The sequence below is a fragment of the Colletotrichum tamarilloi genome, assembly GCF_030869305.1.
Source record: "Colletotrichum tamarilloi strain Tom-12 chromosome Unknown Scaffold_69.1, whole genome shotgun sequence".
NCBI lineage: Eukaryota > Fungi > Ascomycota > Sordariomycetes > Glomerellales > Glomerellaceae > Colletotrichum > Colletotrichum tamarilloi.
The window spans coordinates 50,114-76,679 of NW_026849451.1; the positions used below are offsets into that span (position 1 = coordinate 50,114).

The 26,566-nt window shown below is 54.0% G+C and overlaps 6 protein-coding genes across 6 annotated transcripts; 5 read left to right on the top strand and 1 right to left on the bottom strand.

Annotated features, from left to right (window-relative positions):
• Positions 1 to 1,572: 1,572 nt before the first annotated feature.
• CTAM01_11886 (uncharacterized protein) lies at positions 1,573 to 2,313 on the bottom strand (the record flags this gene model as incomplete). Its single annotated transcript, XM_060527895.1, has 3 exons — positions 1,573 to 1,838; positions 1,989 to 2,004; positions 2,158 to 2,313. The coding sequence occupies 3 exons, from the start codon at positions 2,311 to 2,313 to the stop codon at positions 1,573 to 1,575; spliced, it is 438 nt and encodes a 145-aa protein (XP_060377439.1).
• Positions 2,314 to 4,090: 1,777 nt separating this feature from the next.
• On the top strand, positions 4,091 to 8,620 carry CTAM01_11887 (SIT4 phosphatase-associated protein; the record flags this gene model as incomplete). Its single annotated transcript, XM_060527896.1, has 5 exons — positions 4,091 to 4,759; positions 4,837 to 6,480; positions 6,597 to 7,199; positions 7,326 to 7,472; positions 7,883 to 8,620. The coding sequence occupies 5 exons, from the start codon at positions 4,091 to 4,093 to the stop codon at positions 8,618 to 8,620; spliced, it is 3,801 nt and encodes a 1,266-aa protein (XP_060377440.1).
• A 1,636-nt stretch (positions 8,621 to 10,256) lies between these two features.
• On the top strand, positions 10,257 to 11,456 carry CTAM01_11888 (alpha/beta hydrolase fold protein; the record flags this gene model as incomplete). The annotated part of the gene is made up of 2 exons (XM_060527897.1): positions 10,257 to 10,471; positions 10,523 to 11,456. 2 exons carry the CDS (start codon positions 10,257 to 10,259, stop codon positions 11,454 to 11,456), a joined length of 1,149 nt encoding a protein of 382 aa, XP_060377441.1.
• A 3,813-nt stretch (positions 11,457 to 15,269) lies between these two features.
• On the top strand, positions 15,270 to 16,036 carry CTAM01_11889 (uncharacterized protein; the record flags this gene model as incomplete). Its single annotated transcript, XM_060527898.1, has 2 exons — positions 15,270 to 15,476; positions 15,917 to 16,036. Coding segments are annotated over 2 exons (327 nt in total), but the record flags the coding sequence as incomplete, so codon positions are not given.
• A 1,314-nt stretch (positions 16,037 to 17,350) lies between these two features.
• On the top strand, positions 17,351 to 17,482 carry CTAM01_11890 (uncharacterized protein; the record flags this gene model as incomplete). The annotated part of the gene is made up of 1 exon (XM_060527899.1): positions 17,351 to 17,482. One exon carries the CDS (start codon positions 17,351 to 17,353, stop codon positions 17,480 to 17,482), a length of 132 nt encoding a protein of 43 aa, XP_060377443.1.
• Positions 17,483 to 18,261: 779 nt separating this feature from the next.
• CTAM01_11891 (AMP-binding enzyme) lies at positions 18,262 to 26,358 on the top strand (the record flags this gene model as incomplete). Its single annotated transcript, XM_060527900.1, has 2 exons — positions 18,262 to 21,207; positions 21,256 to 26,358. 2 exons carry the CDS (start codon positions 18,262 to 18,264, stop codon positions 26,356 to 26,358), a joined length of 8,049 nt encoding a protein of 2,682 aa, XP_060377444.1.
• Between the last annotated feature and the right edge of the window lie 208 nt (positions 26,359 to 26,566).

Here is a 26,566-nt window from a genome sequence, read left to right on the forward strand (position 1 = left end):
AATAACTTAGAATGGTGATAATATGGATTATGAAGGAATAATACGTGATCTGTTATTACGTTACGTGCTGTGGCGATGCATTGACGCTGACGCTATCCAGCAGTCGATGGGGTACTGGTGCGAGCTGTTTGATGGCTCACAGGAACTTGGGATGACCAGGCATAGCTATGGCCATGAAATTATGCAGACAAGCTCATGTTGTCTATTAAGATCCTCCAGTTGCCAGAGATCGGGTATGGATCTGTGCTCCACGAAACTCGATCGTCTCTGTAACAATCTCACGTGCCCCAGTTGAGGAAACGGCAACGGCACTCCAACGGCTAGATGGAAGGGTCGCTTGGACCACTTACGTTGGGGAATGCCAGGTGGTTGGGGAAGTTCGGGGAACAAGTCTCGGGGGGAGCATCGGCTGACAACGTGGGAAGGATTCTGCAGGGAGGGCTGGCAACGTGGCAGGCCGGGGGGTTGCAGAAGAATGATGCCCGGCGGGCTCAGGATCGAAAGGTCCAGCCCATTTTGTAGGTATGCTGGTCTCGATTGATAATACATTCCGTCCGCAGCATTCTGGAGTGATGCGGGAGAGCGAGAAGTCTTGATCCCGTTGGGGCTAACTGTACGGAAATAATGTAGATGGAATGCGAGCATAGTCGCATTCTTGGGTGTGTGTAGGTATTGGGGTGTGGAAAGAGGTCACATGCTATTTGGGTAACGTAACGGTACACATGACAGAATGGACAGAATGGTACTCCGTACAGGAGGGGATGAGCAGACATGAGATGAACAAGGCCAGCCCCTGACTGTCGACGAAATCTACACCAGCCGGCAAACGAGCAGTGACACGAAGAAGAAATCCTACAAATTTCTTTTTCCTCCATCCCTTGATCCCCTTTTTCTCATAAGAAAATGATGGATCTGATGTGCTTGGAGCAAAAGTAATGTAGGTAAGACTTGACGCTGTTAGTAGACTTGTACCCGGTACAAACGGCCAGATGCACATCCAAGAAGTGTAGCGGGGCAGCAGTGCAAATTTCGCAACCGAGGAACCTCCGATAAGTACCGCACGGGAGAATGAGGGGCACGAGACTTGGCCTGCTATCAGCAACTACTGTAAACAAATTGGCATCTGGGGCAGATCCCATTTCATGGAAGCAGGCAATTCCTTATCGGAGATCATCTTCAGTCTTACACTAAAGGACTAGGGACTCTACCTTGGGTGTGTTTCGGCACGATTCGATTCAACAAGAACCCTGGCCTAGCACACAGAAACCCAACACACACAGAAACGAAACAAGAGAAAAGAGAAGAGTCGCTACGCAGTACTGTTAGGTGTTTGAGGGTATGAGGGCAAGGAGGGGCTGTCGAATCACCAATTGAGTCACACTGTGACACAATCACATTCACACATGCACATATGCATCTCATGCTCCAGTTTTCCCCCTCATACTTCAGCCAGGCTGAGCCCGTACGGTTACGGAGCAGAGGGCAATGGAGGGGCATCTCAGGCCTGGCCTGGACGCCCACGGTCCGCGAATAGACAGAGTTGCGGGTAATGGGAGGACCCTTGCCTTGCCCTCACGGCTCCTCTCCACCGTCCACGTCCTTGGGCTGGATTAGGCGAAAATCCAATCCCACTGTGGGCAAAGCACGCAAGTTAATAATGGAACGGAGTCGGAAGAAGGCCACAATTCGAGATGGCCCTCGTGGTCCTGTAGGGCTGGGCGTTGTCGAGGACCTCGGCGATGTTGTACAGACTCTCTTGCTCATGCTGCTGCTGCCTTGGAGATTTCTTTGGGAGCACCGAGGACAGTCTGACCATTGCCCAACCATGTCGCTGATATCTGCGATCGGAATAAAGCAGTCAGTTCAGTTCATGCCTCGGTCTTTTTCAGAATAGGCCCCGGAACCTGAATGAGGCGGCGCCACAATCGCTTTGAGTATTTGCTCGCCTTTAGCTTAGCGAGTTTCCTTGTCTCGCATTGCGCAAGTACCCGTGCCGGGGCTTGACTGAACAGAGAGTCCTAAGAGGAATCCATCACCAACTTGATTGGGGAAGATGAACACCACAGCCCAGCATTTAGAATCTTTTCCTATCAAAATGGAACGGGCGAGGATGCAGATAAGAGCGTTGATTGTAGGTGCATGTCTGACCGGACTGACCTCATCAGACATGAACGAATGCACTCCATACCCTGCTCTGCTCTGCTTCTGCTTCTGCTTCGCCTCTTGGGTTCCGAGAGACAGCAGCCGGTCGGCAGCACGTTTGGTAGCAAGCGGGAAGCAAGGCAACCCAATCTGGGCCCAATCTGGAGGCATGACGATGTTTGGACAATAATGAATGGGTGAGGTTCATGACGGTGAATGTCATACGAAGCAACGGAATACTTGATCATTTTTTCCACTGCATTTTACCGCAGCGCACCCGTACTTACTTCAAACTTGTACCTTAACTGCTGTTTTGGTAGGTAAGTAACGGAAAGAAAGTACCCGACCGCACCATCCTTTCTCCCCTGAACCACACGGAATGAGAGGTATACGCAAGGTACCCCGTGACATTCGTTCAATGTCCACTGTTCAGTGTTTCCGTCAGCTTCTTCGACCCCAGAGAGCTCCGAGGGTGCGCGCGCACGCACACAAACAGAGCCAAACATCCGCAGCCGCAGCCGCAGCCGCACGTCAGCAGCAAATCAACCGCTGCCAGACTTGGTGCTCCTGCAAGTACGAATACCTACCTACCTCACCTTACCTTAGTACCTGACGTGCCGACTGGGACAAGAGTAACAAGGGCCGTCCTTTCTTTCAGCAGGGCACACCCGCTGTCCATCCCACCTCTGCCACCCGACCTCTTCCTCTTCCTCCCACTGCGGCCAAGCCAAAGTGCCAACCTGGGAACTCCGACGACCGACCCTCCGACTCTTAAATCCCTACTGCGTAGAAAGCCAGCGATTCCATTGGGCCAAAAGAGCACCTTTACCTTACCTAAGGTAATCGTACCTCAAACCCACCGCTGCGCAATCCAATCTCGACGACGTCCGGTGGCCCATCTCACCCTCACCACAGCCATTCTTTCTTCCCGAGTCCAAAAACCACCACGCATCCACGAATCCACACCCACACACACCCACACACACACACACACACACACCACCCCTCCTCTCCCCCAACACCGACAAGGAGAGAGAAAGACAGCGAGACGTACGGAGGACAGAACCCACGCGACCACATTCGAAGCGTCCGATACATATCTATCCGACAACCGACGACAGGCTCCGGCTTCAGCCCATCCTTTCCATCGCTAATTCTCCTTGCACACGAGGCTTAGAGCGCCAACGCGCCCTCTGTACAACAGCAATCACCGTACCTTTTCCCGCTTTTGTACGTACCCTGGTCCTCTGGCTACTGTCCTACTCCTCCTCCCCCCCCCGAACTCGTTGCCTCACTGCCTGGGCTCGCTGCTCCCTACTGCTTTGCTTCATTCGTGGTGCTTCCTGTTGCTCTCCGCTTGCCTGGAAAGAGTACGCGCGTTGCGAGCTGGATTGACTCGAAATCCCCTCTGTCGTCCATCGTTTCGCGGCTGGGTTTTCCCCTCTCCTTCGAGACTGGATCGTCAATTTTCCCTCATCTCTTCCCTCCCCCTCTATTATCAATCAGCTCCTCTTTTCTGGGCCCGATGCGCCGGCCCCTCCACTCCGCCGGCGACAACATCTGCAGACCTCACCACCACCACCACCACCATCAAGCCCTGCTTTTCCTGCTCTGCCTTCGCTTGTCAGCAAAAGCCTTCTAGACAATCTCTTTGCTGACACTTCCTCCTCGCTCAGCCGCCAAGTCATTCAAGCGACCGATACCCCCAAACCCGTCCTTCGCATGCGTTGAACCTAAGGTATAGAGAAAACGATTGGCCTTTTATTACTCTCGCTACGATTCGATTTCTGCGGCCGATACACGCCCTTTGTCTATCCCATTAAGACATACTAATTTCGCATGCTCAATCATCGGATTGCTGCCCAGTTGATTGTTTTATCGCTCTTTGTCCATCGTCGCCGCGACTCGTCCGGCGCCGTGACATAGACAACCCACAAATACCGCCACCATGTTCTGGAGATTTGGCGGATACGCCAACATATCCACCATCGATACTATCCTCGAAAAGCCCGAATTTACCGTCGAAGACCTCCTCGACGAAAGCGACCTGATTCAAGAGCTCAAGCAGCACAATACGAAGCTAATCGAATACCTCCGCGAGGACAATGTGCTCAAGACTCTGCTCGAATATGTCGTCGCACCCAAGTTAGAGCCCGTCGCCACCCCAGAACCAGATGAACCCGCCGAGGAGATCAAGGGCAAGGGTCGCCTCCTTCCCTTTTCAAGACCTCGCGCCTCATCCCGAGCTACCGATACCGACAACGAGGAGGAAGAGCAGGAGAAGAAGCGCAATCGCTATGCCTACGTTGCTGCCGAAGTCTTGTCATCCGACACGTGGTCCATTTACGAGGCCATGATGGAAAACCAAGACCTGGTGCGGGAATTTTGGCAGTTTCTGAAGCGCCCGACGCCTCTTGACCCCCTGCAAGCCAGTTACTTTACGAAAGTCAACGAGGCTTTGTTCGACAAGAAGACGGAGGAGATGGTTATCCTTCTCAAATCTCTCCCCGAGGCCGTGCCCGACTTGCTCCGTCATGTTGAGTGCCCTATGATTATGGATCTGCTTCTCAAGATCATTGCCCTAGACCGCACAGAGGGCGGCCAGGGTGTTGTAGAGGTGCGTGCAGCCCAGCAATCCCCCCTTCCCCCATCCCCGCCGAACAAGGTTGAGAGCTAATTGTATCCTTTTTGCAGTGGCTATACGGCCAAGACGTTGTGCCGACGCTGCTATCCTGCCTCAGCCCGGAGCACAGCTGGGTTGTTCAGACAGCTGCAGGCGACTTCATCAAGGCCATCATTACCATTTCGGCCAATGCATCGCAAAACGAGCAGCAATGCATCGGCCCGAACGAACTCACCCGCCAGCTGGTGTCGCAACCCTGTGTGGAACAGCTGATCAAGTACATGTTAGGAGGTGGAAACCCGCTGACCGTGGGTGTCGGCATCATTATCGAAGTCATCAGGAAGAATAACTCGGACTATGATCCAGACGTTGGCACCGAAGCCAACTCTGTTCCCTCGAGCCGAGACCCCATCTATCTAGGAACCCTCCTCCGCTTGTTTGCGCAACACATTCCCGATTTCGTCAACCTGATTATGAACATCCCGGTGCAGAAGGGACCGTTGGAATCGACCTTTGGCGAAAAGATAGAGCCTCTTGGCTTCGACCGATTCAAGACGTGCGAGTTGATGGCCGAACTGCTTCACTGCAGTAACATGGGCCTACTCAATGAAGTTGGTTCCGAGGACGTGATTGCAGCTCGAGATGCTGAGCGTCAGCGCTTAAGAACGGAGGGTAAGCTTACCCCAAACCGTGGAGAAGAACCGCCATCATCTACGGATGACTTGACGATGCGCATCGGTCGTTCTTCTCCCGAGGAGGGACGTCGTTTAGAGGTAACCAATATCTCAGACGATGACGGATTCGAAGAGGTTGAGCCCAGCCGCGAAATGAACGAGGACACGTCCCACGAGTTCGTAAAAGCCGAAGAAGAGATTCCTGTCGCTGCACCAGCCTCGTCCTTCCTGGACAGAGACGAAGACGACTTTGTGGACGAGCCGCTCAGCTCGCCCAGACTCAACGTCGCAGATGACAAAATCAAGGAACAACGATTTGATGACCCCGATCTGGTGGTCGCTCCCCTTTCGCCGAACAAGCCAAAGACTGCTTCCATCGATGAGACTGCTGCAGCAGCAGCGGTTTCCGAAGCCAAGTCCGAATTGGAGGCGAAGCCGGATACCGTTGACGCCAAGAGTGAAGAGCCGGCTGCGAAAGAATCCAAATCTGAGAAAACTGAGAAGACTTCCGGCGCAGACGACCTGGCTGACAAGACCTCGGATGATGCTACCATTAACAAGGTAGAGGAACTTTCGCTTGAGGAGAAGGCTGATCAAACGGTTGTTCCCGAGGACAATCAGAAGGGTGACGAGTCCGACTCTTCTGTTGTCTATACGCCTAGCGTCACCGATTCTGAGGCGAAAACCGAGCCAGCAGAGACCGCGCCGGCAGTGCCTGAACCTCCCCAGCACCCCGAAGACATGCCAGCCCCTCTGTTTTCCAAATCCACCACTGATCCTGATGCGACTGCGGACAAGGACGATACTTCCAAGGAGACCGAATCCGAAGTTGAGCCAGCTCCGGAGGTTCCCATGGCCCCTCCAGTTCCCGAGGTGCCAGAAGCCCCCGCGGCTCCAGGAACTGACGACGATGCGACAAGGGAGGCTGGAGACCTACCGCCTGCTGTTCCCGATCGGCCTGACCCGAACAGCGTTAAGCCTGTTGTCGGCGACTACCTCAAGGTGCAATTTGTCGAATACCGTGTTGTGCCCACGATTCTGGTGAGTTCCTCGTGATGATGCGTCATCAATCCAAGCTAATCAGAGTTTAGTCCTTCTTCTTTGCTTACCCGTGGAACAACTTTCTCCATAACGTGGTATATGATATCGTTCAGCAGGTTTTTAACGGGCCTATGGACAGAGGCTACAACCCGACCTTGGCAGTTTCACTGTTTGAGGCTGCGGATATCACGACGGCTATCATCAAGGGCCAACTCGCTAGTGACGAGTCACAGGCCAGGATGAAGACTCGCATGGGTTACATGGGACATCTCACTCTCATCGCTGAAGAGGTGGTGAAGTTTACGGAACGTCACCCTCCCGAACTCTTGTCTGAGACTGTTCTTGAACGGGTTATGGACCCGCGATGGATCAGCTATGTGGAAGGCGCCCTCGCCGAAACTCGCGAGCGAGACAACGCCATTCTCGGCGGAGTCCGTCCCGAGGTGGCTATGGGTAACCGGGCCGGCATGTCTGGCAACGGGCTGGCAGCAGTCGGTCTCTCTGGCCTGGGATCGTCCTTTTCCAACTCCCAGAGCAATACTGGCTCCAACGCGCTCGCTGATGCTGGACTCAACGGTAACGCAGACCTTCAAGAAAGCAGCGGTAACGGTATTGGGCCATTCGCCATCAGCTCAGGCACTCTCATGTCTGGCTTCGGCAGCTCCAGTGATGAGGAGGACGAGGGGGAAGAAGAGAACGAAGACGATGTCAACAATGAGGTGAGTGATATGCTCTCAGAGCTCCGTGAGATGGAACCACCTGCATTGGACCCTTGGACGCAATCTCTTATCGACGACAATAACCCCGACGAGGACGAGGAAAAAGACCGGGAAAAGGATGCGTAGTGCGCATACGAGGACGGAGGACTCCATGACAGTCGAATATCCCAAGAGGATCACACCGACGGCGCCGGCGATGACTTTGGACGTAGGATAGATGTAGAGGACGAAAGCAACGATTCGCCGAACCTTGTATCTTGGGACGATAAGGGGGTACGGGGCAATGAGTTCGGAGATCTTGAGTCTGATGAGGAAATGCACATGATTCGGCCTTCCCTCAATTTCATGTCATGGCTTAGAAGGAGAGCGGATAGACATATCGATGACGAGAGCCTGGGAGAAGGGTAGAGAGGGCTCGGGTATATAGGAGAGGGTGGTGTTGGGCGTATTCATGACATATCTTGTGGCGGCGAGTAGTGTAGGATTACACATCCTTGTTCGTGCCGGCGTCGATTCCTTGGGATACCAGACAACTTTGGACTTTTCTTATCCACTTCAACCACTTGCGAGCCGGGTCATCTTTAACAGCAAAACGACAATGACGAAACTTGCCTCCGGGATCTTTCTTACAATCGTGCGCCAATGTCGGAATGAATCTCACCAGACTAACACGCATTTACTAGTTCCGGGCTTATACCGATCCATTGAACAACACCTCATCGTCTCTCAACCCGCCATCGATCCCTCCGCCTCCGCCGCCGCCGCCGCCATTGAACAACCCTCCTTCTAGAGCGCGGTTGCAGCTTGCAGCTCGTTTGGCTATGCACCAGAAGAACCAGGCCGCTGCTTCTCAAGAAGACGACGACGACGACGACAAGGGCGAGTCTGGTGAGGGCGAGCGGCTAGAGAACCCGTTTGCCGATGACGAAGACGACGAAGAAAATTCGAGCGACGAGGACGACGAAGACCGTCATGGTCCAGGGGCAGCGGCAGCTGTTGCAGGTGCCTGGGGTCAACCTGGAAGTGGGTCGTGGTGGCGAGGGGTGGGACGTCAGGGGCGGCCACGATTTGACGGACAAGATGATTCGGACGAGGAAGACGACGATGAGGAGTTTGGTGATTTTGCCATGCCCGAGGTGGAGCCAGCGCCGGGTACGGATCCCAACGAGAAGGTGATTCTAAAGCCTCTCGCGGTACACCCGCCGCAGGGTGCTTCAGGAGGCAAAGCCTTTAGCGGTCTGTGGCCGTTTGCAGGTAAGAAGGATGGCAAGGACGATGGTGAGAAGGGGCCATCGGAAGAGACGGCGACGGGAGACGACGAGAAGCCGATCCAGGCGGCCGTCGAGGCTGCTCGGCGGACGAGCATCGAAGATCCGGATGACGATGAAGAGGTTGTGGTGCAGAAGCCGACAAGCCTCTGAGACGAATAGACGCGCCCATGGCTTAATGCGATGCGTAGACGGTCAGGAGTCACCGTTTTGTACAATTACGTGTTTGGTTTACGCTGCATCTGTAAAGTATGATTGAATGGAGAACACGCACGAATATTTTGTCTAGCTGTGAGGTCGTCTTTTCTCTTCCTCTAGTCTCCAGTTGCCACCGCTTCAAGTTTTCTATCATTATGGGAAAATCAGCAAAGATCACGAGACGCTGTAAGCCATTATGTGAGCATTCCAGCTCAGGCATATGTTTGGCTTGTTGTGTTCGCGGTCCCAAGTCCGGCCATCCCACCGGAGCTCCGGCCGCATTTCGGGGCGCCATGCCGAGATCACTTTTTGTTCAATGACTGAATGAGACCTGTGAAAAGCAAAAATTGTCCGCTTCTGGACGAGACGAGAGTCACCACCGCCTACCTTTACAATGAGTCAGACCAGCCATCTGAGCTGACTGATTCGGCTGCCTGACGGATGGGACGGGGCCAGGGACTTTCATGCTTTCTGAGGAGCTTGGGGCCAATACCCCAACTACCTTTCCTTACCTTACCTTTCCTTGTCTTGTACCGGAGGCGATAACGATAAGAGGTGATAATATTAAGGTGTTATTGTTGGAGGGAGGGGAACCTCGACCCCCGTCGATGTCTCGACCAGCAACACCAGCCAAAACTAGAAACACGCACTGGAGTCAAGCACAGGCAACATGCATCCCGTCCGACAATGCGCAGGGCCATGTGCCTGAGCCCTGAGCCCCTCCAAAACCTAGCTGTTTGACGTGCCGGGCAAGCTTAGCATGAACGTGTGGCCAACGTTCCCTGCACCCCTGGACCCTCTCACTCCAGCCCCTCTCGTTGTTTCTTGGTGGGAGAAGGAATGGGTGGTGCTTTCTGAGGACTGCGGTGCATGACGTTGAGTTGGAGGGAGCTGGTGTTGAGGAAGGTAGATGAATTCGTGAAGAATCCTCGAGCTGGCTGACTACGGTGCTGAATTATACCATTGGACCTGTCGGGCTCTGCATCTTTTCATTCGTGCCGATTCATCTACGCCACCATCTGTCGTCATGTAAGTCCAGCCGTGTGTGTTTCTCTTGACTTGACCGTCATCACCGCCCGTGCTCCTCTTCCTTCCTGTGGCCATCGTATGTCCGGGTCCTCGGCGTCTTTGCGATTCCCGGACGCAAGCAAGCTCATACATCAGGCTACACCATTCTGCCTCGTGAAACCGAGAGTCCGGCACGCCGAGTAGGCCTCCTTCTCCTTCTCTCTCTGCCTCCAAGTCACGTCAAAACGCACGATGACGCCTCTCTGTGGCTCCTGTCGCTCTCTGCCGCTGACTCCCTCTGCCGATTACCGTCTCGTCCCAGCCTGAAGTCGTTCGTCTGTTTGTGAGAGAAGACACGTCGCGGCTAATGCGCTCCGGTGTTCTGGCAGATTCTTTTCTTTTTGGTCGTCTCGGGACCATCGACCTCTCCGAATCCGTACCTGGGCCATCGTCGTCACCGGCGAAAAGACTGCCAGGCTTTTCCGTTCTGCGAGTTTGAGCGGGCATTGGCGGTGATCATATAACGCCGACATCACCCTTTGTCGCAAGAGTGTGAAAGACTTTTTTCCGAGACATGGCAGATATGGGTGTCGCAGGGAACGCAGAGTCCGGTAAGCCGGTTTACCAGCAGGCGCCTTCGATGCTCAACCGCATCGTGTACGGCACCAAGATTTCGACACTGCAGCATTGGTACTTTCAAAAAGCTGGCTTCGAGGCGTGGAAGTCGTACTTTTGGCCACCCGCCATACGGCCCGATCTCATCAAGCAGTATGACTGTAGGAAGGCATTGCCAGTTCGGTATGGTGTTTCCCTTTTGTGAAAACGAAAACACTGCTAACCAATACGCAGCATCTTCTTTCCCTCCGACTACGACCAAACCTCCCCGCAAACCCTCCCGACCCTCTTCACAATCCACGGAGGCGGCTTCTCCATCGGCGTCCCCGACGACGACGAAGAATGGAACCGCACCTTCGCCGACCTCAACAACTGCCTCGTCGTCGCCCTGCACTACTGGAAAGCCCCTTGGGCCCCCTGGCCGCACGCCCTCCACGACTTGGAGGCCCTCTACCTCGCCATCGTCGACGACGAGTCCCTCCCCATTGACAAGTCGCGCATCGCCATGGGCGGCTTCAGCGCGGGAGGGAACCTTACGCTGTGTCTCTCGCAGATGAAGAGCATTAAAGAGCACAGGACGGCTGCGCCGAAGGCGATTGTGCCAATTTACCCGCCTACCGATTTCGTTACGCCGACGGCGTCGAAGAGGGATCGCAGGCCGTACAAGGTTGGGAAGTTACCCGGCATCCGCGGCCAGAAGAAGGACTTTGTGCTGGATTTCGCAGAGGTGTTTGACTGGAGCTACATCCCCTACGGCACGAACCTCCGCGACACGCGCATCTCGCCTCTGTACGCCGAGAGGACCGATTTCCCGGATAACGTGTGCGTCGTGGCCGCGGAGCTGGATTACCTCGCCTACGAGGCGTGGGAGCTGGCGTGCAAGCTCGGCGGGAAGGGAAAGCCTAGTTCGGGAGTGGTCGGGCGGAGCGAGGTGGCCAAGACGCAGGAGCTGGTTGAGGAGGGGGACGAGAGGTTCGGGTGGGAGGTGAAGGATGGGAGGGGCAGTGTGAAGTGGCTGCTTGTGCCTGATGTGATTCACGCGTTTGATTTTCACGAGATGGGGGCCGCGGTATCGGATCCGGTGAGTGTGAGGGATGGGAATGCGAAGGCGGTGAAGGTCATGAGGGTTGTTGGGGACTGGTTGAGGAGGACTGCTTGGAAGGTGTGATTTGGACGGGGGAGAGTTGGCGTGGGAGATGTTGGATGGGGTGTGTTTGAGGTCTTGTTGGCTTGGCTTGCTTGATGATGGACTACGTTGGCGTTGGGGGCAAGTTATGACAGAGACGCATGACTTACAAGATAGAACTGATTACGAGCGACAAGAAATACCTCACATGATTCAAGTTGGTCAGACGAGGGGGATGCTTGAGGTCAAAGTGAACACGGTCGTATCATGGCAAGTGTGACTGTTGGTTGCTGAGGAAGACTTCCAACTACTGCCTTCACCCACATCACCAACACATAGCCAGACCCCCGGCTTCTTTAGCCGTCCGGAAGAAGCGGTTAGACTTGAAGTTGCGGCCTTCGTCAAGGATGTGTCTCTATCAACCGTCGTGATGCGGCCGCGGTGCTCTTAGGTTACCTAGTAAGTTTTGGATACAACTCTGCAGCATACATATCGAGAATCACCACCGCTGGGTTACCAACCGCTTGAACATCCTTTATGCTACCTAGTGCCCCAAGGACTTGACTGATTGGGAACTAGGCCCACAAGTTACACCGGTTGAGTTGGTTGAGTTGGACATCACGATTCCGAATGTGGGTGGTTGGGTTGCAACTTGCGAGAGACCTGCTGACAAGTGATGAGTTGATTAGTATGAAAACGTCATAGAGACCCTATTTTTGTATGTTCAATGGTAGTGATACTGTTATTTATGAGAGGTATCTGTGTCATTTTCGAAATCCATCGCCCTGCTGTGTCATCGACGCAAGCCATCTACAGCAAGTCCATGGTTGAAATGCTGCCGAGCATAACGGGCTACGAGGATCTTTCATAGGTATTAGTGATGATTTGCCGACCGAGATTGCCACTTAAGCGCCAGAATAAAGGCAGTATGGGGTGGTTTTCACGAAATTTCGGCGGGAATGGTTGGCTGCTAAATGGATATATTCATAATAGATGTGTGACTGTCCATGGAACGCTCGAGCATGACAGACGTACTAGAAGTAAATTGCCATCTGATCATGGAAAGATGCCGAATATACGTGAGGAAGCAAATTTTCAGTCTCGTGAACCTCTAGGGGGACTTAGATAGGAGAAACTGGCCATTGTTGCGTAGGCACATGATTAATCAATATGTCTGCTTTTGGCTTCGATGTTCCCATCACCAAACATCTGGATGTGTACCTCTTTGCAGCAAGTTCTTCAGCCACAGGTTTGATCTTGATAGAGAATACAGCAGAACCCGGGTTGGCCACGAAGAAGGTTGCATATACTGCGTGAAGAGCAGCAGGGGGGCACTGCAGGTCCAGCAAACTTGTTTGTCGATTCATCGATATTGCATCATTTGACAATGCTCCCAGCCAAGATGAACCGGGATTGTGGGACATGACCCTCTATAGCTTTACAAAACGGACGTCATGAATAAGGCGCAAGGAAAGGAGATCTACAGCACCTTTGGTTTTGTCGGCAGGACGACAATCTATAACCTCGCCAGTTGGGATCTATTCATAGTCGAGATAATCTGCGCCCTGAGACATCATCTCTTAACTCCATTATTTCGTAGCCGATGTGGTTTCCACCCGGGCTGGAGCGTTTTCGGGCAAGCTTGTGCTTCAGATGAGAGTGTATGCATTCCCGCAACAGAGAGGAATGAGAGGTTTCACCCCGTTGATATTAGCAACCCAAATGAAGTACCATGTTGTCCAAGAGACAACATTGCCCCCTGTCGAATGCAGACAGCAAACATGACCGATTTTCATCATGGCTTCCTGCAATCGTAAGTGTGACTGCCTCAATACTCTCGATATCACCGTTGCTGGTACCCAGCGATGAACCCGTGGTCGATGACAAGAACTCGCGATTGCAAAGACAACTCCACCTGACGATCTGATTGCTCAACCAGGCGCGTCCCCGTCACCGTACATGTACGTAGGGTGACACTATACACACCCTATCAAATTCAATGCTACTGCTGCGCCGTCTGACTGCGTCGATTTTCGGTGTCCATCCCGTCAGCCCTGCACTGGGATACAACTGTCCCCTCCCGCGAGTGGGCAGCTTACCTGACCCTCTCTCGGGCGGTTCGATCGTGCCGTACGAAACCCCCAACGCGGCGGGCGCACTGCACACACACACGCACTCGATAACCGCCCTTTACCGCGGAAGCCTGGCGAGATACCACTTGGTTCAAATTGCTTTTACGCGCTTCCGCGGGGGCGGTCGTGAGATTGCCGCTTGGCGTGGGAAACTCATTCGGGAAAAGCGGCTTGTTCATAGTTACGTGGGGGCTAGACAGTAGTACGTGCTGAGTCGGTGTCGCGTGTACATGTGAGCCTAGCTGGATGAAATACGACACAGTTCAAGCGTGCAGTGTGGATGAACGTCAAATGCGCCTTTGTGAGGTTTGTCCAGAGGGAGGACTAGTGGACGGGTTGTACACATGGCGACCGCCGGACTTCCGTGTGGGAGCGGGGCGGAGGTGAAGGGGCAGGAGGACGGATGCGCTCGGAGGTGCGGGAGCCGGAAGGCACTGAGAGATCGACAGTGGAAGGATTTGGGCATGCTTTCGCTGACGGGTTGGTCAAGTCGCACATGGAAGTGGATGAATGATAGTCTGGGGTGTCCCTTGAGATCTCATTCGTATGTCATGAATCTTATTATCCTATGAGGATGAAGCAGGCATTTGGCATCATTGCAACGAGGGTGAACACGACTTACACGGCCGTGTACAAGCTCATGACCGAGGACGCGGGACTAAGGACTGAACAGGACCTCGGCTGACTCGCTCGTACAAGCAATCAGTTCAGCTCAAGACGATTTGAACGACAGAGACACCGATCGGTTCGACGAGTCCGTCGGATTGGGGAGGCGACCTCCCATGTAGCTTGGCAGTTGTCCATCATGTGGCGAGCTTGTGTCAAGGATAAGTTTTGAGCAAAGTTGACGCTATTCTTCTTCTTTGGGGCATGTGCTGCTTATCATAAGGTTGGCCGATGATGGCCGAGACCAATCCTGGAAGCTCCTTTCGAGTGAGAGTTCTGATTACGGTCTCAGGGGTTTCCCCTTTCTCTTCGCGATCAGCCTGTTTTGGGGGCGCTTCATGATATTTACTATTAGTCACCTGGGTTGGTAGGTGCCTCGTCTCTGCGCAAGATGGGAGGAACAATGCAGATGGATCTCTGGAGCCCCTGCCGCCGTCGGGAGATGGAGCAGAGGGCGAAAGCCCGAGAGTCGATGTCGGACGGAGGTGTCAAGCTAGAAGGGGGAATTGGGCCCGTGTGGTGGTGGAGGACGCTCGCTGTGTTAGAGCTGGTGGGTAAGCTTGGAAGCTCTGCTCAACTGGTTGTCTTTTTCTGTTTGAATCCTTCTTCTGTTGCCTCGGTCTCAGGCCTACCTGTGTATGAAACTTTTTGGTCAGATAGGTCAGATGAGCTTGCACGCGTGTTTCGTTGGAGATTATTTTCGTCGACTTTTGCTGCCACCGCTACGAAAGTTCTTGCTGCTCTGTTTCTGTTGGAGTCGTGGTGAACTGAGTGTTGGGGGTTTGTGAGGCGGTATAGGGTGCTTTGTTCTCGCGGGGCCATTTGTACACGGTACCTGACATTCTGTTGCTCTCGTTTGATAGAGCTCAGAGCAACGGTAACATCGTGCCTTTGGGGTTTGGTGTTGGTGTTGGTGGTTGACGTTGACAGCAGTCCTCAAGCGGCTGAAGGGTTGCTGCCGCGTACGCCACGTACGTCTCAATGGCATAAAGGTGGCAGTGACAAGAAAGAAAACCGGGGTAAGTGGGAGGCGTTGAAACATGGAAATTGAACAGCATCGCAGGAAGTGGATGCGGATTATGAAGGTGAAGATGGAGAGGCCTCATTGACATTGCCATTAAGCAACAGGGTTGGACCTGAATTGAGGGAGTTCTGGCCACTGATGCTGACTGCGCAAAGACGTGCCGAATACACGAGATTCCGTCCGATCATGAGCGGAAGCGGTTATCTGAGGGACACACAGAGGCTGAGAGAGAGAGAGAGAGTGAGAGATAAAAGGTAAAATGGAGGAATTGATTACGAGAGTCAACTGTTCCTGGTTCCCAAAGTTTGCCATCCTGCGAATTATGCTGGGCCTGCCGGGGCCGAGAACGCGAGTGAGGGGAGGGGGGAGGAGGGTCACATTTAGTAATACCCTTAAAAAGTTGACAGTCTGACTGCGTGGAAATGGCGACCTTCACTTCAGCCTTCTAGCATGTGTAAGACGGAGGAGGACGCGAGGTTTGAGGTTCAACGGGCGGGTGAGCTGAGTAGAAGGTAAGAAAGTGAGTTGGGGATTTGAGTTTCGGACAGGTGAGAATGGAAGCAGGTGATTGCTGGTGGAGATGTTGTGAAGGAAGGCTACCTTTTCAGGACACCGAAGATGAGAGAGAAAGAGACAGTGAAGCAAGTGTCGTGTCAAGCTTTGGTGATGCTTCTGTCCAGCGGTTCCAGCCCCCGTTCGGCGAGGGGGGAGACGGCGATAGACCGGCGTTCTTCACCGGAGATGACACAGCTGGAGGCCGCGTCTTCCAGCATGATGCCGGTCTACCGTCTTGCATGTAGACGGGAAACAAGCAAAGACCAATTAGTGGGCTGGGCCGTTTCTATTCCTGAAGAGGAGGAGAGAGCCTGCGAGCTGCGTAGTGCATAGTGCACTGCACCACCAAAGTCACCTTGAACAGACGCCATAAGCTGGGGGGGGGGGGGGGGACTCAGCCCCCTTGGCTAACGCAAGGCACCACGAGCATAGCCGCAGCGCACCCAAGTTCCGTCAATGTGAGAGCGTCCCGGCGCTTGTTGGATTTAGCAGGCTGCAGGCTGCAGGCTGCATAATGGATGTGTTTATGGGTGACGGGTGATGGATGTTCTGTTCATGTCCAATGGCACCTTGCAACTCGCGAATCTCGCTGATTTTCCATTTGTGGCTAGTGCAGCTTGTAGAGTGTGGCTGGAGGAGCACTGACCATTTTGAGATACTTTCCTGAGTTTTTGATTGGCGCAAGTTAGCCTGAGCCCGTGGCTAAGCAAGGAGTACGTACTCAGCTCAACGATACGTGCCGTTTCAAAAGATACGTACCCACGTTGTTTCGTTTCTTCCTCCTCCTCCTCCTCCTCCTCCTGGTTGTCTTCATCTCCGTTCCTCATCTACGACAAGGTCGCCAGTGTCTGGACGGATATAGTCGCCAGACAACGCAAACACAAGCCGAGCTTCAACGTCCGCACCATCGCGGCAAGCTACAAACTACTCCACTGTTACCAAGCAATCGTTGCCAGAGATGTCTGTCGCCTGTTTGGGACCACACCGTGCACCACTGGCACCAGCACACCTCCTCTCGTCTCGCTCGGCTCAGCCCAGATCCAAAATGGGCATGCCCCAACCCTGCTGATTAGACTCTCCATGCCGCGTTTCCCACCATCTGTTTGATTGCAGACAACGGCTGCGTTCCTCCCCGTGTGGCTCGGAGACGGGACAACACTCTCTCTCTGAGGTTGCATAGCCATTTACACAGCAACGCAACGCAACGCAAAGCTTTTCGAGGACAATGACCAAACAAGATACTGACGAGGCGGAGCAAGCGTCTTTCGTCCTATCCTCAACCTTTCTGTCCAGTACATAGTACATACATGGTCACTGCCGAATCACTCCACTCCCAATGAGTTCATACGGCATACCGGTGCAGAGTAGCATCTTTGCACATCACCAACATCTATCTACTGCGTACGAAGTATCCGTACCTACTTGTGAGGCCCAGGACTAAAGAATATGGGTCTCTCTTCGCGGATGCCTGGTCACCCCCGGCCCCTACGTTGCGTTCCACCTCCAGCAAGACGCGGGTATGCAGATCCAGCCCGCGGCAGGCCGTGACAAGGCATGCCATGGCGTGGCGCGGCATACCTGACCTCAGCACCTTTTTCGTACGCACCCAACTGACTGGACGTGGTCGCACTCGCACACACCATTCACAGCTCGCTTTCCCCTCTCATCCATCCTGTCTTTCGTCCCGTTAGTCGCTCAGTCACTCACCCAGTCTGCGTGTCTACCCACCACCGCCTCTCGCTCCCCCACCTTTCTTTGGCTCTCCAAGCTGGACCCCAGCACGTCAGAAAGGGCCGGGGCCAGGGAAGCTCGACCTACCGTCTACGGTGTACATGATGGTAATAGCCTGGCAGTAACCCAGGAACCGGCATCTCACTCACGTCTTGCCCTGCCTCGCCCGTACGGTACTCGGTACTTACGTTGCCGACTTTTGGTCTGTTTGCAAACCAAAGCTCCCCCCGGCTCGCTGGTCTTACTGTCTCTCTCTCTCTTCCTGTAGTGAGCAGGAAGGATCTGAAGGATGAATAGAGCTGCCAGAATGCTGTCTCTTTTGCATTATTTCACCCTCCATATCTCCCACCTCCCCGCCTCTTCTTCTTCTTTTGTGATCTCTTCTTGCTCCGGCCCTTGAATCGTCTTTCCTCTCGGCCTTTGTGTGTAACATTCCTTCGCCCGTTGGCCCTTTCATCACCTTGCATCTTCAAAGACGGGCTCCAACAAACACGCCCCCAGAATCGGCGCCCCCCCAACCTCGAGACTGCAAGCTACTAACGACATCACCTTTGAGCATCTTTGACCCTCGTCAGAGACCAACCTTTGATCCGTGTTACTTGGTCACCTCTGCTCGGTCGTCTCCTTTATTTGTGTTCATGCATCTTTGAGATACCCCTCCCAAGCTATCCACCCAGCTCTACCCTTCTTCTTCAGACCAGACCGAGCGAGCGAGCACTTACATACACACACGTCCAATATGGCAGACTCAGTCAGCCCAAAACAACTCCCCAAAATCGACACAACAATGTCGTCATTCCACACAGAGTCTGTTGAAGATAGACTTCTCTCAGCAACTGCCACCGTGCTAAATTTGCCGAGGAATAGCATAGAATTGTTCGACTCCTTCTCAGACTTGGGCGGCGACAGGCCCACAGCTGTCGCCCTAAGGAAAAGGTGCATGAGCCTCGGACTAGGTCTGAGGACGAGCGACATTCTACGCTGTCAAACCTTGGCGGAGCTTCAGACCTGCATCACCCCCTTCGTTCAGACCGCGCCTGTGTCCAAGGACAAGGACTCCGAAGGAGAGAGCAGCACCTCTCCCTCCGATGTCTTCAGCTCAAGTCCCAGACGAAACAGCGCCTGCTCAACTTCCTCGTGCGATTCCAGCAACAGCTCCGATGCGGCACCAATAAAATCACCACATTCCGAAATCGAACAATTCATCCAGTCTACGCCCCAGATTAGGAGTGCAGCCGTCATCAGGCCAAAGGCTGGTTTCCTAGAGGGTAAGCTCGTGGCCTTCTTGACGTTGGCGTCGGGCCGGATATCGCAAACCAGCCTGTCCAGCATCCGACTCATTCCCCAATCACAGATGCACTTCGCCGGAAGCCAGGTCGCAGCTGTCCGACTGGCTCTCGAAACCTCGGAAGGTTCTCATTCTGTGCCAAACTCATGGATCGTGCTTGACCAGATGCCTTCAAACGGAGATGGCTCCGTCGACCGGAGACGGCTCCAAACATGGATTCAGAACATCAACGAGGACATGTATCACCAAATATCCAGTCTCGAGTCTCACGAGCTCTTCCAGGAGCCCTTGACCGAGATGGAACGAGTTATGCAAAAGAAGGTCGCCGATGTTCTCCGCATACCACAACGGCAAGTCGGCATGAACTTCTCATTCGGTCAACTCGGCGGCGATGACATTTCCGCCATGATGCTCGTTGCGGCATGTCGGACCGAGTCCATCACGGTGAGACCCGAGGACGTTCACCAATGCCCTACTTTGGGGCAACTAGCATCACTCGCATACCGAAAAAACCACCGCACCGACACATGGAACGAGGAATCCACGGAAGGCTTCAAGCTGTCGCCAATACAACAGCTTTATTTCGATACCGGCATTGGCGGTCGCATCGAGCAACGAATGGGATCAGACGGGGGCTACCGGTTCAACCAAAGCCTATTGCTTCGCGTCAAGAACAACTCGACGTTGGAAGATATTCACGCCGCCATTGCTACCGTAGTTGGCCATCACTCTATGCTACGCGCTCGTTTCCGGCCTGGCGTAGATGGCTGGACACAACGGATCATTCCAAAAGTCGACGGGTCTTATGGGTTCCGCTATCACTCGGTGAGCACGACGGAGGAGGTCATGGGCATTATCGCACAGTCACAGTCGAGCATTAACATCGAGACCGGGCCGGTCTTCTTAGTCGACCACTTCCGCACTCATGACGGCCAGCAGCTTGTTTACTTGCTCGCTCATCATCTGGTCGTAGACATGATGTCGTGGCGCATCATCATTCATGATCTTGATGAGCTACTACGAGAGGGCACACTGTTCTCTGAGCGTTCCATGCCGTTTCAACGGTGGAATGAGCTTCAAGAAGAATACATCAGCAGCAACCCGGATCAGCTAGTGATGCCTCACGACTTGCCCAGCGGCCAGTACGGATACTGGGGTCTCGAGGACTCACACAATACCTACGCCGAAATCTCAGTCGCCAGCTTCACTCTCACCCCAGAACTTACAGCAATTCTTCACACAGCATGCAACCAGGTCTTCAAGACTGACATGTCAGATATCTACATGGCGGCACTCCTCCTTTCATTCAGCCAGACATTTCACGATCGTAGAGCACCCGTGGTGTGGAATCAAGAGCACGGCAGAGAACCTTGGAGTCAAGACATTGACATCACAGAGACCGTCGGTTGGTTCACGTCACTGTGCCCTGTGTCTATGCCAGTTGACATGGCCGACGACTTCCTTCACATCTTGCGCAAGATGAAAGATACGAGACGATCAATACCTCGTCGTGGGTGGAACTACTTTGCATCTCGGTATTTTGGCCCCGAGGCCGCGACTCGAAGCACCGAAGGTTGGCCTTTCGAAATCATGTTCACGTATGCAGGGTCGGTTCAACAACTCGAGCGGGAGAAGGGCGTTCTTGAGCAACTCACCATTCCTGGAAGGCTGTGGTCAACAGATGCCGCCGACATTGGCTCGAGCGTGTCTAGGATTGCTCTATTCGAGGTCTCCGCCATGGTCGACCAAGGCTCGGCTTCCGTTCAGATCGTCTATAACAAGAACTCCAACCACCAGGATAAGATTTCTGACTGGATTCAAATGTATGAGCACCTGCTATACGAAGCCATCGGCAGGTTGCGATACCGTGGCCAAGAACTCACTCTGTCTGATGTCCCAATGCTCGACACGACGTACGAGGGCCTGGCGAAACTCAATACCGACCGATTGGTTGCACTCGGCTTATCTAGTGCTCGGGATATCGAGGACGTCTTACCCGTCACAGCGCTGCAGCAGGAGATCCTCATCAGTCAAACCCAAGATTTGGAGACCTGCCACAACAACGCCATCTACGAGTTATCTTCGCCGAACGGAGTCTTGGCTGACCAAGCTCAAATTTGCACCATTTGGCAGCAGATCGTAGCCAAGTACCCTGCTCTGAGGACTGTCTTCATAGACAGCATTTCCGAGAATGGTTTATTCGACCAAGTCATCCTGCGGAAGTGCTCACCAGATATGCTTTTTGTCGACGCAGAAGCAGGAACAGACCCTGTGGCTGTTCTCAATGCCTTGCCACCGATGAGTCCGACGCCGTCCAACCCGCGCCACCGAGTGTCAGTGTGCAAGTCGCACGCGAGCACTTTTCTGAGGCTTGACATTAGCCACGCCCTATGTGATGTGAGTTGTGAACCCGCTTGATTGAAACATCCGCTGACACTTCCCTAGGCCTTGAGTCTTCAAAATATCGTTTGGGATTTGAAGAGAATGTACAACTCAAGCAAGCTGTCCATGAAGATGCTTGACCCATCGCATGCTGCTTGCGTTCAATATATCTCATCTGCTCGGCAAGAAAACAGCCTCAACTTCTGGATCGGCCGCCTTCAAGAGACCCGGCCATGCTTGTTCCCACGCCTGATGACAGTAAACAACAACACCATGCAACACACAAACTTTCATATTGAATTGTCGGTGACTCAGATCGACGAATTTTGTCGATCGCAAGGCATCAGTCGATCGACTGTGATGCGCATGGCCTGGGGGCTTGTTCTACGCGCCTTCACCGGTTCTAGCCAAGTCTGCTTTGGCTACCGCACATCAGGCCGAGATACAGGAAACGCCCCCGAGGGCTTGATTCTTTCGGTCGGCGCGTTCGAAAACACCACAGCCTGTACAGTCGGGCTCGAAAATCACAAGTCCGTCGCAACAGTCCTCAAATCCGTCGAAGATGATTCTGCTGCTTGCAGCCGGCATCAGAACGTACCAATGTCGGAAATTCAGCACGCGTTGGGTCTCAAGGGCGACAAGCTCTTCAACACGTGTCTGTCATACCAAGAAGAGCCTCACGAGCTAAAGAGCCGGTTTAGCTCTACGCGTCCCCCCATGAGGCTCTCCTGCATCCAGGCTTTCAACACCCCCGACTTCGACGTCACATTTTCTCTGACTCTCGTGAACGGCCAGCTTGTCACAGGCGTCTCTCACAGGCTCATGACTCCTTCCCAAGCTCAGAACCTTACGAATACTTTTGGGCGTGCTGTTGTCGCCATACTCGGAAGCCCGGAAGGCGCGCTCAGCAGTATCGACCTTTTCACCGACAGAGACTATGCCCAGTTACTGATCCGGGACTGGGGAGCCGAGAATACGACCGAGCCTTTGCCTGGCTGTGTCCACGCCCTGATTTCTCAACAAGCACGACTTCGACCAGATGCTCAGGCGATCTGCGCCTGGGATGGCGAGCTCTCGTATAGACAGGTCGGCCGCCTTGTTTCCCGCCTAGCCACGTATCTTACTCAATGGGGTGTTCGCCCCGGCGTTTCTGTTCCCGTCATTCTCGACAAGAACAAGTGGGCGGTCATCAGCATCCTGGCCGTGTTGAAGGCTGGTGGCTGCTTTGTCCCCATTGACGCCGAGGATCGAGCCAATGTTGAGACGTTCGTCCGCCAGCTTTCGCCTAAGGTCGTCATCGCAACGGACATGCTCTGGAAGAATCTGGAGGCCATTGTCGATGGAGTCGTAGTTGTGGATGATACGCTTTTTGAAGTTGACTTCTCTCTGGAGGCGCCTTTGCCCATGGCCGCGCCCAATGATGCCGCATGCATTCTTCTTTCTCCAGGCTCATCCCGAGGCAGGGAGGCAAAGGGAATCATCTTCCATCATGCAGCCCTTTCTTCAGCATTCGTCACACAAGGTCGCGCTCTTAATCTTAACCAGGAGAGTCGTACAATGCAGCTATCGTCTTTCAATGTCGATACCGCCTTGATTGAGCTACTGTCGACGTTGGTGCATGGCGGTTGTGTGTGTATCCCTTCTTCCGTTGAGAGAACCAGCGATATCGTCGGCGCTGCTCGAAGGATGGAAGTCAACTGGTCCTATATGACACCAGTCCTGGCACGGAAGATTTCACCCGCTGCGATCCCCAGCCTGAGGACCATCTGCTTCAGAACGCGACGTCTGGACGAAGATACCTGCGCGCCCTGGGTGGCTAAGACGAAAGTCCTGCTGGCCTACGGTGCTCCTGATATCTGCCCTCTTGGTGTTTCCGTCTTGGAGGTCAAGAAAGCTGCCGATCTCACCCGAGTCGCGCCTCCATTCCTCGGAAGGTTCTGGATTGTCAACCCTGAAGATCATCGTAGGCTGATGCCCATCGGTGCCATTGGCGAACTCATCATCGAGAGTCCCACATTGGCGCATCGATTTGTCCCCGGCCAGCCCTTGGCGCATCTTCCCCAGGACTCCGATGTGTCACTCGAGGATGGCAAACCTCGGACACGTTACTTCAAGACGGGCCATCGCGTCCGATACATGGAGGACGGTTTGCTTGACTTCGTCTCCAGTGGCCGTGACGACGTTGAGATCAACGGGCAAATCATTCCAGTTGCTGAAGTCGAGCAGAAGCTCCGCCGATGTCTCGGCCAAGGCGTGGATCTCGCTGTTGAATCCATCATCAGCCGCGACGCGCAACCGTCCCTTGCCGCTTTTGTCGAGCTTGGAGAGAAGTTATTTGAAGGATCGGAGGACCTTACGAGGATCACAATCACCACCAAGGAGCGCACCTATATTGCGAAGAAGCTCATTGAGTCCTCGTTGGGAACTAGTCTGCCCTCACACATGATGCCAACCATCTTTGTTCCCGTTAGGCACCTTCCCGTCACACCGTCATTGAAGGTCAACCGTCGCAAGCTCCAGAAGATGGTTGGTTGGCTGTCGCAAGAACAGTTACAGGCTCTCTCCTCGGTCACATCGCCCGATGAAGTCCGCGTGGTCGGCATCAAGCCTCTTCCGCTGACTCAGGTTGAGGAGCGCATGAGATCAATCTGGGCGAATCTCCTGGGAGTAGAGGGTTCAGGCATTCGAGGCAATCAGAGCTTCCCTATGCTGGGCGGCCAGAGCTTTCTCGCAGGCCAACTGGTTGTCGCATGCCGCAAACAGGGACTCATCATTGCTCTGCCGGATGTCCTGCGTGGCGCCACCCTCACAGAGCTTTGCCAAGGCGTAACACTGAGCTCAGACTACGCTCTCGAGACTGCGGAACCGGAACGCAATGCTGCTCCATCCCTGGGATCCTCCTCAGAGATCCTTTTCGAGGAGCAGTTCATCAACGATGTGATTGCTCCGAAGCTCAATGTCGAACGAGACGCCATTAACGATGTCGCAGAAGCCTCTGCTACTCAACTCAAGTTTCTCGAGACCGGCCTACTCAAAGGGAGCTCAAGCCTCACTTACTTCACCTTCAGCTTCACCGGTGCAGTCCAGACGAAAAAGCTGGAGGCCGTCTGCATCTGTCTCGCCAAGATCCACCCAATCCTCCGGACCGCATTTGTCTCCCACGAGAGGCGGGTCTACCAAGTTGCCTTTAAGTCTTTCGTCCCAGAGTTCAAAAGGATCGAAGTCCCGACATGGAGGGTATCGGCGATGACGGAGAAGTTGATCAAGAGGGATCAGACTGGCTCATTCAACTTGGAAGTTCCTATGACCAAGTTCTTCTTCGTCGATGCTGGAAAGCAGTCCAATCTTGTCTTGCGACTTTCTGGAGCGCAGTACGACGACGCTTCCATCTCGCTTTTGCTGCAGCACTTGAAGAGCATTTACATTGCGCCGTCCTGTCCGCCACGAAGGGCGACCTACTTTGACTTTGTGCGCTCTGCTCAATTGGCTCATGCTACTGGTGCACAAGATCACTGGTCTTCCATGCTGGATGGCGCCAAGATGACTCAGGTTGTTGCCCACAGCAGGCCACCGCCAATGAGCACGAACGTCAAGACGATCACTCAGAAGGTCGCGGTTATGTCCTTGGCCAACTTGGGCATCTCATTTGACACTATCGTCAAGTCAGCTTGGGCCATGGTTCTAGCTAACCTTTCCGGCTCAGGCGACGTTCTCTTTGGTGAGATCGTCGAGGGAAGACACCATAGACTGTCGGATGGATCCGATGTTTCTGGCACCCTTGGGCCAGTATCAAACGCCATTCCAGTCCGCGTCCGATTTGCAGACACTCTGAGCAGCCCCCTCGAGCTCCTCAAGTATGTTCACGGCCAACGTGTTATGAGCATTCCGTTCGAGAACATGGGCTGGCTCGAGATCGTCGAGAAGTCCACCAAGCTCCCGTACTGGACGCGCTTCAGCACAGTCGTCGAGCACCGCCATCAGGATGCCGCCAAGGAGGCAGCAGTCTTCAACCTCGGCACCATCAAGTGCAAGTTCAGCGTTCAGGAACCCATCAGCAGGGACGTGTACGATCTTCACGTCATTTCCACGCAAGAAGATGCAAACAGCGGCGACATCTCCATCACCTTCTGCGAGAACCGTATCCCGAGTTTGTTTGCTAATGAGACGCTAAAATCACTCTGCTCTAGCATCGAGCTTCTCACCTCGGTTTCTATGCTTCACCCGCTCATCCCCTCCTCGATCGACTATTGTGCCGTTCCGCCCCAAATTCCCTTGCCTCAGCTGGACATGGAGACGAAGCCGACCAATGCAGGCTCCAGCATGTCTGAAGACCACCGCAAAGCCGTGCAGCTCAGCATCTCCAAAATTTGGACAAAGGTGCTGGATCCTAGGTCACTCGGTGTTCCCGAAACACAGCTTCCCAACGCGGCGTTCTACGATCTTTGGGGTAGCATGATGCCCGCATCCCAACTCGCCGAGTCTCTCACCCAGGAACTGCCCAAATCAGGTCTTCCCGGGACTCACAACCTGTCAATCTCGATGGAAGAAATCATGGCGCACCCTACAATGGCGGAGCAATTCGAGCTTGTGGCCCGCAAGATGCGCGACGCCAAGAGAAGGACCATTGCCGACGTCCTCTCGCCAAAGTCCCACCCGGCATGGAGTCGCGGGCTGAAGCGACTTAGCACAACGGTGATTCGTGAAAAAGCGTCACACCAGAGCGGGTTGAGCAGCACGAGTGCCAGCTCGTCTAGCTCGGTGGACGCTTATCGCGGCCCGGCCGCACAGCCATTACCGCCTATGGACTCTATCGCCGAGGGTGCCGTCAGCGGTGTAGGCAGCACTCGCACGAGGAGACCAGCGTCGGCTGTTGAGCTGGAGGGCCCGAGGAGGCCGAGGCTGAGCCTTGCGGTTCAGCATGACGGGAGCAGCATGGAGAGCATGACGACTGGTAGCAGTCGAACGGACGAGGAGGGTGATGAGAATCGCGAGGTTGCGGAGAATGAGAATGAAGACGGCGATGTAGTTAGTCCTTTGAGTGTGTCGACTGCCCCGACTCCGGTCCGGGAGAGCAGGATACGGAGAAAGGCGGGGAGTGTACTGAGCAGGATCAGCCTCGTGAGTCCTGTGAGTGTCGCCGGGTCCAAGTCTTCTGGACCCCATTGAGTGGGCATGTGAGTGTACGAAAAGTGTTATTCTTAACGCCTTGAGAGGCTAGAGTAGTATACCTCGGAGGTTTCCTTTGTTTTTAGCGAGCAGATTGTTGCAAGATATCCAAGAAATGCAATCTACTTAGTAATGTTTGTTATAATGAGTCTCGAGCTGCAGCCTTATTCACTGCTCGACTCCGCCAATCGTGAAGTCGGACATCTGT